Source organism: Daktulosphaira vitifoliae, unplaced genomic scaffold, assembly GCF_025091365.1.
Source record: "Daktulosphaira vitifoliae isolate Bord-2020 unplaced genomic scaffold, ASM2509136v1 Scaffold_1, whole genome shotgun sequence".
NCBI lineage: Eukaryota > Metazoa > Arthropoda > Insecta > Hemiptera > Phylloxeridae > Daktulosphaira > Daktulosphaira vitifoliae.
Genome location: NW_026099572.1, coordinates 76,506,518 through 76,522,839, shown reverse-complemented (window position 1 = coordinate 76,522,839; position 16,322 = coordinate 76,506,518). Strand labels below are relative to the sequence as shown.

Sequence of the window (16,322 nt, the reverse complement as noted above, 5' to 3'; positions counted from 1 at the left end):
CTAACTGTTACAATTATTAGAGTTTTAATTCGAATTTATATCTGATTAAATAATTTAAGTTCTACTCGTATTGTACTCAATTACATACATTTCCCTTCAATATCTCCGTATAATTGTGGATGATTATTAAAACTACTAATAAAAACGTGACGTCCATTATTTTGACATTTTTAATTCTAGTTTAAGTCGTATTATATTACTGTACTCGATGGTTTCATTAAATATACTGATCACGCTTACATGCTTTTAAATAAAAAACTATTTGAGTGTCATAAGTGTGTCAGTCAAAACATATAGACTTATATATATTTATATGACTGACGTATAAATTTGTAATGTAAAAATTATAAACTATGAATCAATTGTACTTGTAAAAATTAATTCAATAACGAATTACTTTAATTGAATTTGACATTTAACTTTAAAGTATACCATTATGATTTAATTATTTTGATTATTTATCATGATAAATATTCTTTAGAACCGATATTTTTAGCAAGTTTAACCTTCACATTTAACTTTCTATTTGCTCATATAATTATATTTAAGTCACAATTATTCAGTTTTATCGTCATTTCTACAAAAGGTTTAATATTTATTTATGAAAAAACTCGTACTTGTGATTTCCTTAAAAACTGACTTCATTATAGTTTTCATTCAGAATGTTTTAATTAAAACGTGTAGTTACTCCTCGTCATAACTATCATCTCTTTTAATTTGTACAATTTTGAAAATCTCATAAATATGCTGCCGAGCTGTTACTNTCTCTTTTAATTTGTACAATTTTGAAAATCTCATAAATATGCTGCCGAGCTGTTACTAACAAAAATATTAAACATTTTAAGCGTTTAATTTTAATAATTATCTGCTCAAAACTTAATTAAAATTAGATACAGCTCTTCAAGTATACATATACGCGTATNCTAACAAAAATATTAAACATTTTAAGCGTTTAATTTTAATAATTATCTGCTCAAAACTTAATTAAAATTAGATACAGCTCTTTAAGTATACATATACGCGTATAGTCTAAAAGAGTTTAAAAATTAAAGAGCATACGGACTTGAATGTTTTGTTCGAATTAAATATTCTTATAGTTGAAAAGTAACAGTTTAACACGACATAAGTTGTATTTTATACTTTCGTTGTTTTTTCTCGTTTTCAATTAATACCATCTACTCACGGTTCGGTGCTTTGAATGCCTATCATATTGCATGTACTTAACGGCAATGAACAAGTCGTGTACTTTCTTCTCTTTCACTTTCCGCATTAAAATAATATGTACAAAGATGCTGCAATGTCTCTAGGGTAAAGTTTTTGGATCGTTGAACCTCTCTTGTCGTCCCACAACCCTCTGTCATTTCACCGTCATATACTCAACGCCGCTGTCGCTTCAATAAAAGACATTCCTCCCCTGAAGCAACCATGTGTATGGTCACCGCCGGCCTGCTCTGTGAATTACCCTCTAACCGACTGTATATAATACATGGGCTTTTATCAGTCATTTAGATCTATGCCGATTACCGCATAGATCGAGCCGACCGAGTAAGACTTCTTTGGACAGAACCAAAAGGGTGACTGAGATTACGAAAAACGCAACATGTACTACACAAAAACCGTATTTTATTGTGTATAACTGTTGTTAAACGACGTCAATGTGGTGGTAAATGATAGTTTTCAAAAAGTTCATCGACGCATAAGATCAAAAGTGCATTATAAGCCAACAACATCGTGTTTCATGTTTATTTACTATATGAAACGATTAAAATACTCCGAAAATAATGGAGAATAATACTTTTTGAACTCGCATAATTATTAATAATGACCTAAAATGAGTACATTCAGCATAATTCAGTATACTTTTTATTGGTATTAAAATATTGTTTTCATTATTCTTTAGTATGCCATCTAATGATAAGACTGGCTTAATTAAAAGTTCCCAAACAACTCGCCCTATTACGTTAATTCAAAACTACATCTATTTGCGTTGCAGCCCGTTGGTGATTATTTCGTGCGATTGCCGCGGTGTTATAATCATTTTGGAAATGTATTCGCTAAATTACCATTTTACCCACCGAAAACAATTTCATGTTGAACAGACAGAGAGTAGTCAACATTACTAGGAACCCGTGTTTACAGTATTCACCGTTGATTATTATGCATAAATTATTTCTTTAGTATTCCTTAAGTGATTACCACACTTAAGTTTTTGTGTATTTCGGAGGTTTTATGGAATAAATATGTGGGGTACCGTTAGGATTATTTTTTTACGAATATCAAACGCGCGCCCATCGAAAATTTGACATCCATCGACGTTCGTATTTTTATCAGCATACACATCTTGTTGAAAACATAAAAAAGTTTTATTAAACTTGAACATATTTAATGTTGTCCCTTCAAATTGTACACCTAATCTCATAATGAATCACAATGGTCCGTATGGATATGTAGCCAATTTTTTTTTTTTTTTTTAGACGTCAAACTGATTTTTTTTTAAATTAAATTTTGTCGATCACATAGATATTTTCAATTTGAGTTTTAATTGACGACAGGCATAATTAAGTTTTTGAGCTCTTTCAGTTGTAGAGACCGTCTCGATCAGTGGTTAGAACTATTCGTAGGAATTTATTACTTAAGAAATGGTGTTGGTAACTAAAATTGTGTTTATTTTTTCTTCGGTCGGCAGTCATAGTAAATGTTGACGATAACGCGATGAATAATCGACTTTGGGCTAAATGCCAACTGAGTGTACGCGGTCGCAAAACTAATTTTTTTGTGTATTAAGTTGACCACCGTCCGCATAAGGATAACGGGCGACAATCAGTAACGCCGCCAGTTTCGTTTCCGAATTCTCAACACAATAATTATGTGCTCGTTAAGCGATTCGCGTGGCGTTTTATAACAGTCGGCATATCCAGTAAATAAATATGGATGGATGTCAGTGTATAAGTTTTTTAACGAACGCCGCGTTATTAATACTAGTGTTGAAAAAAAATAACGTTTGTCGGAGCTGAAACCTTATACATTTTCGTCCAGTATGGCGGCGTTGTCATTTTTCTCGCGGTTATTTGTCAGTACACTTTTTTTTCTGTACGTTACATTTTTTTCATACTAAGCGTTTCTATCTGGTGTTGTTTTTATTATTGTTATTATCGTCGAGCTCCAAGTGCAATACTCTCGACAACACGGGGCGCGCCTTTTTTTTAAATGTTGAAAAAAAAAATCGATCAACGTGCCACTTGATCTCAAAAAAAAAAGACAATAATGATAACTAGAATTATCTTAATATTATAACATGTAAATGGTAAGTCAACGTTTTCTCTCGACTGTTTTGTTTCAAATTTGTTTTTAATAAATTGATTATTTTTTTTTTGTAGCGTATTTAATAGCGTTTCTTTATAATGATGTAATTATTCTTTATGATAATGATGCAAAAGTTGAACAAACTTACATAAAATTATTCAACGCGACGAATTTTTATTGGTATAAAAAACGCCCGATATTTTTTCGCCGTTCAAATAATTATGTAATTGTAATAATATTTTCAACTAGAGTTTCGAAGTTTTCCTCCGTCAATTCTATTTGGACGATTTCCTTCCACCTTAATTGCAGCATAGAAAACGTGAACAGTCTCCCTACATAATGTTGTATTCCACAAACACTTTCAAATGCAATTTTGGAAACGCTAGATGAAAAAAAAAACTATAGAGTGGAGTTGGCAAAAGTTTTGGTGACGCTAATTGAAAATCCTTGTATATATATATACCCAACGGAAACTCTCGGAAGTTACCCGTTGTGTCCTGCAGATTCGTGTATTGTTGAGCTGAAGCACTTACTATTTTTCGTTCGAGAAGAACTTCACATCCACCTGTAATCCTTAACGTGTGATGGCGTGTGGTCGCGCAGAGTCTTCTTTAATCAAGTGGATCCCGTGCCAAATCCAGCTCGATGCTATAAACTACCCTATTATCCGTGCAGAATTTGCCAACTGCAATTAAATGCAAACCGACCCCTTCTGTAATTTGCTTTATACGTTTCTAGGTTTAATAGTTGTGCGTTGGCTTAAAACTAAGTTAGAATCACGATTTCATCGAAAAAGTCCCTAATGAGATAAATAGAGTTAAAATTTCTCGTTTTACTAACATGGGTCTTATATTACATACCTTATCTATATTTTTAACCTCTCAATTATTATGTGGTGGAATTAATCTCTATGATACATATACTGTATGCGTACACGTAGTATTGTGTTCACATTTTGTACGAAAGCGTTTTTGATCACGTTTAAAATAAAAAAAATTATGTTAACGCATGCGTCATTGTACGTGGCCCTTGTGGTATTTCTTATCTGTACTTGTGTCACTCCTCTTCTTAATTTGGAAAAAACGCGTATAATTTAATCCTGTACTGCAAATATACGTTAACAATAACTAGAATGTACACGATTTCCATAAAACAATGAAATGAATTAATTGTACTTGTTTTGATTACATTTAAATTGTTTTATTATTTTCACATTTTATTACTAAAATGTATATTTACGTTGTGTGTTGACTATTGTTATTTGTGAAGTGTTGTAATCACGGTCAGTAATGATCTACAGATGATGAACAGATGAGTGGAATTAAAAATAAAAACAAAAATTACTTGGACCATAATGATGTCACAGTTTTCTACTTACTACATTGACGTGGACCACTATTATTAGACTAACGGCAATGGCGACCTTAAAATAATTACTGAAAAGAACCGTAAAGCCTATGTGAACTTGGCGCCAACTTTAGTGTATTGGGTTTCGCCACGTTCCCAAACAGGAGCATTTGAAAAAATATTTTAAAAGCGCTGCCTGTTGATTAACGCGGCTACACTTTACAGAAAGTAAAACGCTTTGTTACTTCCGTTGCGTTTTATTACGTCGTTACTAATCATTACAATCTTCGCTCTCGGGTCCGCAATTTATTTTAATGAATTCTGAGGTACCGACCGTAAAAAACCGTACAAATTAACAACATCCCTTAAGAGTTATTACTGAATTTATTTATATTAATAGCTAGATTTAATTATGTTGATATATAATTGCGTCTGTTGTTTTCAGTAACATTTATAGCGGTTTGTGATGATATGTCATTCGGTTTATAATTAACTCATTACAATTTTTTAGGACGAAGACGATTACGAATCTAGCAGTGGATCACTGAGATCCGGTTCCGGTGATGCGGCTAGTTGTGATATTGGATTGCTCGAACGTCTCATCCGGAGTCACCCAATTTGGTTTCTTCCAGGTATACAGCGAGCCGGCGCATTCCATTTGTTACAGGGCAAAGACGACGGAGTGAGTAAACTCTCATTATTTAACAATTACATTTCTTTGATTTGCTTTAACATTTATTATGTTATCCAACTGTTGTTAATAAAAAATATGTTTTTGCTCTAGAATTTTGTTGTACGACAATCCAGCCAGACTGGTACAATGGCAATTTCTGTTCGACTGCCCAGTGGAAAAGGACCTTACATAGAGCACTATCTAATCCAAGCGACGTCAGATAACCGATTGGCTTTGGAAAGTTCGGACAACAAGTTCGATAGCATACCTATGTTAATTGCTCATTACGCTCAATGCTGGTAAATTATATAATCATTAAAATATTAAGCGTGATTTTTAATTAATGCTATTTTTTCAGTGACGAATTACCCGTACAGCTTATGTTACCAAAAGCCATACAAGAAGCTAAGAATCGACAACAACTCTCTTCTTTAGCTTTACTTGGTCAAGGTATACTATATGAAAACTTGGCTATTTCAATATTTTCTTTCAATAACTTCTTTTTGTTTTACTCGATGTTAACAGAATTTTGGCGGTATCCCATGGCTAATTCAGGATTTTCTTTGTCGATAGTAAATTCGCCTAATGACGAATCCACTAAAAGAACATTGAATACTTCCATTCCAAGTAGCGCTGCAAATAGTCAATCTAGTAGTCTTAGTAGTTTTAGCAGTGGTAATAGTTGTATAGAGATGATTATATTAAATTGAAATACTTACTAATGAAATAAATTGCGTAGGTAACAATAATCAAGAATCTGGTTCCATAGAAAATCAATTATCAATTGAAGAACTATCTACCAGTCCAGCAGAAAGTTCACAGCAGACAAATGGTGTTATGACAACTTTTAAAAATTCTTATAAAGATGGTATTTACTATTTATAATAACAATTCTTATTTATTCTCAAAATTACTTAATTTTTTTTCTAGGAACTGTCTCCTCGTCTGATAATTTAACTGGAGTATTGCTACCAAGTGGAAGAACTCGGCCAACACCTCCAAATACCCTGAATTTGAAGTCCTCTAATACTCCTAATACTGTAGACAATATTTCTTCTCTACATGTGGCCAAAACTCCTCCACCACCTCCTCCACGTTGGGCTAAACCAGTTACTGGCCAACAAAACTTCACTGTGACTACTACTGTTACATTTAACTTGCATAAAGAAACATCTCCTTCGCCATTATCATTACTACCATCTGGACCAATATCAAAATCGACTGATGATAGTGAAATTATGCCTCCAATCAAAAGCCCACCAGGATCTGATATAATGTCTCCCATTTCAGATACTGGGGGTGTAATCCGTTCTGGTCGTCGTACCAAAAAAAATAGAATCAAGCAATCTAGACATTATAGAGAAAGCGACATCTTAGAAACCACTAGTGTATACCATAGAAGTGCTTTTGCTGACAAAGCTAGTGATTATGAAGATGTATGGGGTCCAGATTCATCGTTATCAACATTTAAAACCCCTACATCATCTGTTCATAGTAATAATGATACTTATAAGAAATATGCTCCAAATATAGAGACCGACATGCCACCAGACATCCTGGAACAAACAGCAAATGTTCAAAACAATCCTAAAAATACATTGGGATTGGTTTTACAACAAAGCCAGAATACTGATCTCCCATCAATAACTGATAGTATGACTAGTTTGTTATCACCAGGAACTCCAGAAATAAAATCTCCCTCTCCTGAGGATGACCTTCCAAAAGCCAAGCAAGGTAGCCCATTTTATGCTGAACCTGCTGATGCTATTAAACAGGTATATATATTTTTTTTAACATAAGAAATTATTAAATGTAATTATAAATTACATTTTTTTTTATTTAGGCGGCTTTCTTGAGACGTAAATCAAAACCATCAATATCAAACAATCGAAATAGACATTCAGAGCCAAGTTTCCTCCATCAATGGCCTGTATTGGTTGGTTGTAGTCAATTGCCTCGTATTGATTCTAAAGAAGAGTTATTATCCCCTAATGGAAATTATTCAACCAACCAAGCATTTTCATCATCTGTAGATAATATACCATTACTAAGGAATTCTAAAAGAGAACAATTAAAAACTGGTAAACCTGTGGACACACCAAAAATTGGTGGCCCACCTAAACGTGGTCAGGATGGACCATGGGCTGTAGATTCTAGCTGGGAATTTATAGGAAAGGATAATGAAATATCTGCTACTACACCTTTAGATAATGATCAAACAACTTCTGCTGATCAAATACCAAGTGATATTCCAAGAGAAATTTCTGGATCCAAAGGACCTACTATTCAAGAAATTATATTACAGAGGTTAAAAACGAAAATAAAATTATTAATACCTGATTATTATTTAATATATATATTTATTTTTTGTCATTCAGGTTACCTCATTTGAGCTTGTATATCAAAGAACCTAGTTCCCTTTCATGTAATTATGGAAATAATCCATCTCAAAATTACTTATCTACTGATAATATCAACAATAATTCACTGAACTTAAGTGGCTTTAGTAATCTTTCCTTATTATCTCAAAATAGTGATGATGATGCAAAAGTAATTATTTTTATCAACATTTATTTAACTACTTTTGATTAAATATGGATGGTTGTTTTCTTAGACTGAATTTTCTGAGCCCTGGGATAGTTCTAGATGGGAAAATTTATTACCTGCTTCTTCAAATAAAGAACAAAGTACCAACAATATCAAACAATTAGTTAATCGCAACAAAAGTTTCTCAGAACGTTTGGATCCTCTCTTAGGTAAAAAGTTTATTTTTAATTCATTTAAAAAAATTATTCTAATGTGAAATTTTATTTAATTTTACCACATTTTTTAAAAATTATTTTATTTATTTTTATTTTATACAGCTGCTCCTCGAATCCAAGCTCTTGCGAAAAGCCGTTTAATGGCCCAAACTGGTACTGGCTCTTCAACTAGAGAATATGCCTTACAGTTGGCTGCTGATAAATCTACAGTGTTTGCTCAGTCTATTGATAACTTTATATGTTGTACAGTTGAATCTAAAGAAACTAATCCATCTGTCGTTATGAGGAATGTTCGACAATTTATGTCTGGCATGAAGAATTACTTATTAAAACATGGAGAAAAAGAGTTTCAAAAAGTAGTTGAGAAAGAAAGAAGTCAGGTATCGTGTCTCTTATTTTCTATTATATTTTCATAAATAATATATTATGGTTTTTTCTCTATTGTAGTTGAAACCTACCGAATTTTTAAATCTCGATGTTATATTAGAAGGTGTATTGAATCGATTAGTGCTTAAAGAACTTCGGCAACATTTATATAGTTTATTAGTAGATGAGTATGTGAATAATGGTTCTATACCATCAATGGTAGAAAATATTCATTTTGCCAAGTCAAAAACTTTGCAAGACTTTGCTGTTAGAGTAAGTAATTCTCAATTAGGTCACTTTAAACCTTTTATAATAATGCATACATTTTAAACATTTTATTTTTCTTAATTTTTATCAGGAAAATTTAAACCCACCCTGTGAAAGTGATCTACAAAAAATTTCTGAATGTTTTAAACGTTTACAAAATGCTTTCCTACCATTAGAAAAACTAGAACACCTTTTATCAGCCATGGCTCTTATATTTAATGCTGTAAGATTGAAAAAATAATTTTAAAAACACTTAATAGAATTTTAATATTGATTTAACATTTTACTATTATTCTAGATAAAAATACAAAATAGAAATGCAGATACTATCTTAGGTGCTGATGATTTCCTACCTTTACTAGTGTGGGTACTAGTCCAATGCAATGTACTAACAGCGGAATTGGAAGCTGAGTACATGTGGGGCCTATTACACCCATCATTAATTCCTGGAGAAGGAGGATATTATCTTACTGCATTATGCGGGGCAGTACATGTTTTAAAAAGTTACAAATCATCAATGGAAGCTGGGACTACCAATGGCATTAAAACATCAGGCTCTGATAATACAGTAAGATAGTAAATTAAACTAATTTTACCTCTTTATGATCAATTTTTTTTTTTTTTAGATAATTTATGATCCATTAAGTGAACTAAAGTCAGTACTTAAAGTTGTTGTACCTGATGAAACTAATGGTTCTCTTTTGACTAAAACACTACCAGTAAGACCTCATATGACCACACGAGATGTGTGTAAAATCATAGCTCATAAACTACGTATAACTAATCCACAAGACTACTCCTTATTCAAATTGGTTAATGGACAAGGTAATTGGTTTCGTCATACAATTGATAACCCTAATGAGCTACTACAAATACTACTAATATAAAATGTTGACATGTTATTCTTAACATCAAAATTTGTTATCACCATAATATTGTTTAAGATTTCATTAAACTTAATTAACATTAACTTTCTTAAAATTGTCTTAAACTGCTAAACATTTTTTTTTTTATGTAATACTTATAAATCTCTTTTCTCTCTATAAATTAAAAAAACTGAAATTCGATTATTGGTTCTAAAAAGAATTGTTGAGTTTTTTAGAATAACAATAAAATTCATTATAATATTTAATATTAATTATGTATAATAATTGTTAGACTATAAATTTATATTTCTATAGTTTATATACTAAAGTGAATAGTCACAAAAATGGGTTTTAAGACTTTTTATAATTTGTACAGAGAAGAATGTCATATGCCATTTTTAAAAAATTTATGAATAATTTTATTGGGAAAGTTTGTTTTTTACACTTCAAAAATATCAATTTACATATGACACCCCATTGAAATTTTTATTTGTTATGCTCTGCTTAAAAATTGCTCAAACTGGCTTACCACTATTTGGAAATTAGCCAAAAATTTAATAAAGTTTACTCTAATATCTTAAAAATTTATTTCAACAAGTTTTCTTACTTACAATTAGTATTAGATATTTTGTACTATATCGTTCAATATTGTAATAAAGTATTGTATATTTGTTAAAATATATTCTTACTTTATTTATAGAGTTTTTATTGTCAGAAACTGATTGTCCTCAAGACATAAAAAGCATGAACACAGCAAGTGGAACCCATTGTTTGTTTGCATACAAGCGTATTGATGCTAAAATAGCTTGGCCACATTCACCTTCATCATAAAATTTAACTATTTAGAATTATATTTTAGTGATTTCAATTTTCAAAATTACTTTTTATTAAAGTTTTTTGTATTTTATTTAAAATACATATATTATTACATACATATATTCATAAAATATTGTATACAAAAGAATTGTGATTTGATCCCTAACCCTAATGTAAAAAAATCTTGCATAGACTTTATAATCCTAAAAACTAGTCATAAAATTAGTTTGTAAAACAGCATAATTTCAAAAAATGTATATATATATATATATATAATAATGTAGAGTGTAATCTTATTAATATTTATTATTTTAGCTACGATAATTATATTATATATTTATACATATAAATGTATCATAATATTTTTTTATAATTTGGACGTTATGTTTGTTTTCATGTTGTCAACAATTTTTTTTATTACTTAAATATTTATAATTTTTTTAAGGTAATCTATTATGTGTATAACTTATACTAAAAATCTATAATATTGGGCTAATGACTGATAAACCCATTTACATGTAAAAATAAATACTTGTGAAAGCAGTACATAAATGAATTTTCATGTATTGTCATACTTTGTCATTTTGTTCTTTTTTGTACTTTTAATAAACAGTAACTAAAATATATTTTTTACCTTGGATAAATTGAATTTGTATTTCAGTATAACAAGTCAATCTTAGATGAGTATAATTTGTATAATTTGATGGCATAAATTAAATATTTCATGTCGTATAAACTTTTGGCTGTTCAATTTATATCCTGAAAGGATGCAACAAAACTATATGAAAGGTATTTTAAGATTTTAAATTTTTGTGATTATTATTCTATTGAAATTTCATTAAATACTTTGTTTTAATATTATATTAAGAATACTTAATAGGACATAAACATAAAATGGTGTATACATTACCAAACCAAACTGTTGGCCACTAAAAAAAAAATTTACAAATTATTATAAACTGAAGGCAGTGACAAATGATTTAGATATTAGGAAGAATTGAAAAACTTTCATAATAAAAATTTTCATGGGAGTTGTGTTCTCATATCCCAAAGTTTTTTATTTATATTTGTAATACTGTATCAGGATATTATTATGGACTATTAGATGTGCATTAATGGATTTCTTCTTATTAAGACTGTTTCAAATATTTAATTTATTCTAAAATAGTACTCAGTTGAATTTACCTATGCCTAAATAATAACTAAGTATAAGATAAATAATTGTTAATTTGACACTGTTAAGTTTATTTAATCTAGTTTAAAAGTTGGCTAAAAATAGCAATAATTATATCATATTACATTTATTTTCTTATAATTAATTTAATTGATATCAAAATATTAAGAAGATAACCTGTTGATAACCTAGAAATCACGTTATACGAAACGTCAATGTCAATTACTTGATGAAAATACCTTTATTAGGTCTAGAAATTTTATTAAGTTAATATGTCAATTCTAAACTGATTAAAAATATGTGATCGTTTTCTAACCGTTAAAAATATTTTTGTGTTCTCACATGAAACTGCTGAGATTCATTTGAGTTTAGTATCTCTTTATTTATCTACATAAATGAATTCCTCAGTGTTTATGCTCATTTTGCATTTTTTTATACTGACGATAAAACAAAAGACCTTGTTATCAAATTATAATAATATTAGCACACCCATAATTTTAACATAGTGTGTGCCAATTGAGCATAAAATATGGTCGACAAATTCCGTACAAAATATATTAAGTAGTTAATAAATGTACGTTTAATTTTTAAAAGCTACTATGATGTGTCAAATGATATTAGGTTACGTCAATTCTAGCCCTATTAGCATAAAAAATAGCTTATTATTTGATATCGCTGGATAGCGGTTAGCGACACATTCAATTTGATCTTCTATTCCACATTTTCGGTGCCCATTACTAAATCGCTGTTAATCACTTATAGTGAAAGCATAAAACTAATCCATGTAACAAATACTATTCCATCGCATAAGCTCCTGGTACTATTTCCTATTTTTGTGCAATTCACTGATTGATATTATTCGCTGCCGTTGCCGTCGAAGAAGTTTCGTTCGTCTTATGAATTCCTAGTACCAATTTTATAAATTTTTGATAACATTCATCGACCTATTATTATTAATTCTGTAAGTTAAGTTGCCTACACACAACTCGGTATTTCATTAGAATGCACAGTAAATTAATATGGAACAAATTAAAGATTTTTGTACTAACAAAGGATCAATGTAAGTTTTATTTGTCATTAAATTAACCATTATTAAATAAATAAAATATAATTATTTTTTTCAATTTGTTATTTAGCCTGAAGTACGTTATAATCGTATGTTTATTAAATTTGAGTTATCAATAGTACTTATTTATTAATGTTTAAAGCTTAATTGTAAACTTTAATAAAACGGTTTATTGGATTTTTATCCAAATTTATTAGGTAATTAATGTTATTATTATTTTATATCATGTTTACAAAATGATTATTCTCAAAATATTTAAAAACATTAATACAATAATCATTAATGTTAATTAAATCGACAAGAATATAAAAAATTAAAAACGTTTTCTATTTCTGGTTTCATTTATTTTGTTATTTAAATTTTGCTTAGTAACCAATCTATTAAATTTCGGAAATATGTTATTTAATTTTTAAACAGATTTCAGATTTCAGTTTTCGTTTTATGTTGCATCTGTTAAAGTGAATACGTTACATTTTATCCGATTAAACAAAAAACTTAAATAAAACTTAACAAAAATCTCTGTTAAAGAGTCAATTTTTTTTTATTGCCAATAATAAATAATTTAAAATATTTCCATGAAATAAATTTCCAAGATTATCTGAATTTTAATAAGGAAGAACGTAGTGAATCTTGTTCAAGAAATTTTAACAACCTGAAACATTCGTCCACATCCAGTAAATCTGAATCATCCAACGATAGTAAACGTTCAGATGAAACAATTTATCTGCTTACAAGCATATCCGGTCAAGAAAATTCTGTAACGGCATCAGATTGGGAAGATAAAAGATTGTAATTATTTTAATATCATCCTCAAAATAAGTTTTTTATTTTTAAAGATAAAACATTTAAGAAAAAAGTAGATATATGGTGATTTTTCTAATACTCGCATAAATTCATACATATATTTACGAATCAATTAGGTCCTAAACCAATAAAATGAGTAAATAAATTTTAAATAGTATTGACAATAACTAATAAGAACGTGAAAAAAATCATAATTCAGATAATAATTTAATATTTAACAGAATTAAACATCTTTAAATATATTCAGTGATTCCGAAAATTAACTTAGTCATAATATGATACATATGAAATATTTTTAAATTTTTATTTATGTAATATATTAATTTTAAAGGGCTTATGATTTGGGATACAACATGCATGATGAATGGGCAAGTAAAGTCTATTATTGGCTGAAAGATATAGTACTGAAAGCCGAAATGAGTGGAAACTCTTTTAATGGTGAGTAGTATTTCATTGTATCAAAAATAATCAAGTTTGAGTTTTTTGAATCAATTGAACCAAAAATTACAAAGAACGAAATACTTATTACATTATGTAGTTAAAAGTTATTAATAAAATAGTAATAATACAAATTACCAATTATGTAAGTTTAAATAAATTATTTTGAATCAATTTAACCAAAAATTATATAGAACGCAATAGTTATTACATTATTTCACTAAAAGTTATTCACTAAAAGTATAACTTAAAGTTATACTTTGCTTATCTTGTTTAAGTGAATACTTAAAATTTGTATAACTGTATTTTTCATGATTTTATTTTCTGCGTTTAAAATATGAGTAAATATTTCTTTTTATAATTGTTGTAAACATTTTTTTTTGGATACTAATTCCATACCAAATTTCTTTTACAAAAAAGCTATTTTATTATTGTTGACGAAAAAAAATGTTGATTTATAGTTGTAATTAATGTTTTATGTTTAATATTTTGTAAATTATATTTTTATATATTTCAATGAACTTTTTATTTCTTATTTTTAGGAAAAAATTTAAACCAAAAATCTGGTTTAAAAAGTTTTATACTTTTGTTGAATATCAGTAACATTGGTGTTCTACAACCCAATTCAATAAATGCTATAAGTGGCACAACCAGAGAGGGTTAATAGTTATAAGTTATAATTAATTAATTGGACATATTATAATTTAAATGGTATATTCGTATTTAATAAGCTAGTGTCAACCATTTAAAGTAGTATCAGGAAATTATATCTTTCTCAAATTTTTAAATGGCCTTAAGTTTTGAAAATATTCTGATTATACTTACACTTTTATAAATACCTTAAATTAAAGCTTATCTAATATACTTTCATTTGAAAAAAAAAAATTTTATTTCTGGACTTATCTTCATGGTGAAAATGCCTGCCATATTTAAAAATATGGTATTTTTGTGAAAAATTCTTGATTTTATATTTTTTACCTTATTGTGCTATTACATTTTTAAAATTGTATGTACAATATATTTTTTTTAATATAAATATTTTTGTACATCCCTTTTATCCGATATACTTTTTTATTTGAATCGGACTATTTTCCTTTATACAGGAGCGTTTAAACTTTAAACACGAAAATAGATATTAGAACATTTTTAAATTATCCGTAAATATTGACACTTTTATATAATTCTTAAATTTAAGCTTATGTAATATACTTTTATATGAAAAAAAATTAGAACTTTAAATTGTCATCAAGATAAAAATGACTACTGTAATCAAAAATATGCTTTTTTTGTATTTAAATTCTCGGTTTTTTATTTCTATAATTTTTTATATTAAAATATCTTACAAAGGTTTGCCATAGTAATGAGTCCATCAATTTTTATAAAAGTTACGTAAATCTAATTTAAATTGAATATAAATTATAACTTATTTTAAATAATATTAAATAAAAATAAATAAAAATATATTGCCTCCAAAGTTAAAAGAAACGACTTTGTATTTTCAAACTAGCTTAAATTGTTTATTTATCCTAATTCATGTGTAATGTACGGTTGTCAAGTTGGTTAAACTGTAGTCTTTCACGGGTACAAGATTTAAATCCATCCGTCGAATAACTTGTTTATTACATTTTTTTCTTAATTCCTTTTGAGATGGAAAAAATTCAAATTTCATTTGATTTTTATTTCATTTAGATTGATTACTTCAATGAATATCAAGAACCCCTTACTGTAGTCAGTCTATCCTCGTAAGAAAAAATTTCTTATTCATATTTAAATTATATTGTTGTGTGTTTTTTTTTTTGTCTATCATTAGTTTTTCTCAGCTCTCACCAATATTTTAATACACTAAATGATCACAACTAGTATTTAGTAAAAAATATTACTCTCAAAAATTGAAAAAAAAAACCACCTTAATTAAATAAAAAGTTGCTTAACCAATTTTCTCCATGCAAACAATTAAAATCATTAATTTCTTATGTTTTTAAAGTATATTTTTCGAATTAAATTTGATATGACAAATTTCAACTAACAGTTGAATAACTTTACTTTATAATTTATTAATTTTTTATTTCTACTTGTATGTGTTACTACCAGTCTATAATATTTCAAATTTTTTGGTACCATATTACTGTACGCATTACTTCTAAAAAAAATGATATTGGGTTTCATCTGAATTTAACAATAGATTTTTTAAATTTTAATCAAATTTTATAAAACGATCAATTGTGTAATTTTTTTTAACAATATATTAATAGTTTTTTTTTTAATTTTGATGCGAAACTAAGAAGTTGTGTCTTATTGGTTATGTGCTTCTGTACGATTTTTTATGTTTATTCATAAAAATTCTCAGTTTCACTTGGCCAATTTCGATAATCAATACGTCAAATGAATTTATTTTAATCTAGTTAAACTAATAGTCATCAAATATTGGAAAAAATCCCTT

At 28.2% G+C, this 16,322-nt stretch overlaps 2 protein-coding genes across 12 annotated transcripts in view; both read left to right on the top strand.

Annotated features, from left to right (window-relative positions):
* Positions 1–11,026, top strand: part of LOC126909348 (protein sprint) — a 59,147-nt gene extending 48,121 nt beyond the window's left edge. For 7 of the 9 annotated variants that reach the window (XM_050691790.1, XM_050691795.1, XM_050691785.1 and 4 more), the window contains 15 exons: positions 5,162–5,332; positions 5,435–5,622; positions 5,682–5,773; positions 5,849–5,998; positions 6,063–6,191; positions 6,254–7,098; positions 7,167–7,630; positions 7,702–7,873; positions 7,938–8,079; positions 8,188–8,465; positions 8,533–8,724; positions 8,810–8,941; positions 9,017–9,286; positions 9,345–9,543; positions 10,285–11,026. In XM_050691790.1, coding sequence (XP_050547747.1) covers positions 5,162–5,332; positions 5,435–5,622; positions 5,682–5,773; positions 5,849–5,998; positions 6,063–6,191; positions 6,254–7,098; positions 7,167–7,630; positions 7,702–7,873; positions 7,938–8,079; positions 8,188–8,465; positions 8,533–8,724; positions 8,810–8,941; positions 9,017–9,286; positions 9,345–9,543; positions 10,285–10,415 — 3,555 coding nt within the window. In that variant the 3' untranslated portion in view covers positions 10,416–11,026. Of the gene's footprint in view, positions 1–2,845; positions 3,305–4,949; positions 4,977–5,161; positions 5,333–5,434; positions 5,623–5,681; positions 5,774–5,848; positions 5,999–6,062; positions 6,192–6,253; positions 7,099–7,166; positions 7,631–7,701; positions 7,874–7,937; positions 8,080–8,187; positions 8,466–8,532; positions 8,725–8,809; positions 8,942–9,016; positions 9,287–9,344; positions 9,544–10,284 lie in introns of those variants that run through there. The other 2 variants (XM_050691811.1, XM_050691808.1) reach the window with 2 other exon arrangements.
* A 125-nt stretch (positions 11,027–11,151) lies between these two features.
* LOC126909634 (uncharacterized) lies at positions 11,152–14,668 on the top strand. Of its 3 annotated transcripts, none has more exons than XM_050692079.1 (4): positions 11,152–11,189; positions 13,234–13,429; positions 13,776–13,882; positions 14,425–14,668. In XM_050692079.1, exons 1-4 carry the CDS (start codon positions 11,168–11,170, stop codon positions 14,544–14,546), a joined length of 447 nt encoding a protein of 148 aa, XP_050548036.1. In that variant the 5' UTR covers positions 11,152–11,167; the 3' UTR covers positions 14,547–14,668. The 3 variants fall into 3 exon arrangements, with proteins under 3 accessions (XP_050548036.1, XP_050548031.1, XP_050548043.1); XM_050692074.1 differs by lacking the exon at positions 11,152–11,189 and adding an exon at positions 12,201–12,634; XM_050692086.1 differs by lacking the exons at positions 11,152–11,189; positions 13,234–13,429 and adding an exon at positions 12,201–12,634.
* Positions 14,669–16,322: the final 1,654 nt, after the last annotated feature.

Excerpts from the sequence above, each read along its gene's own strand:
- LOC126909634 (XM_050692074.1), top strand. The coding sequence starts at position 12,577 with ATGCACAGTAAATTAATATGGAACAAATTAAAGATTTTTGTACTAACA. Across the intron at positions 13,430-13,775 it reads GATTGGGAAGATAAAAGATT|GGCTTATGATTTGGGATACA; the intron begins GTAATTATTTTA and ends TTAATTTTAAAG. Across the intron at positions 13,883-14,424 it reads GAGTGGAAACTCTTTTAATG|GAAAAAATTTAAACCAAAAA; the intron begins GTGAGTAGTATT and ends TCTTATTTTTAG.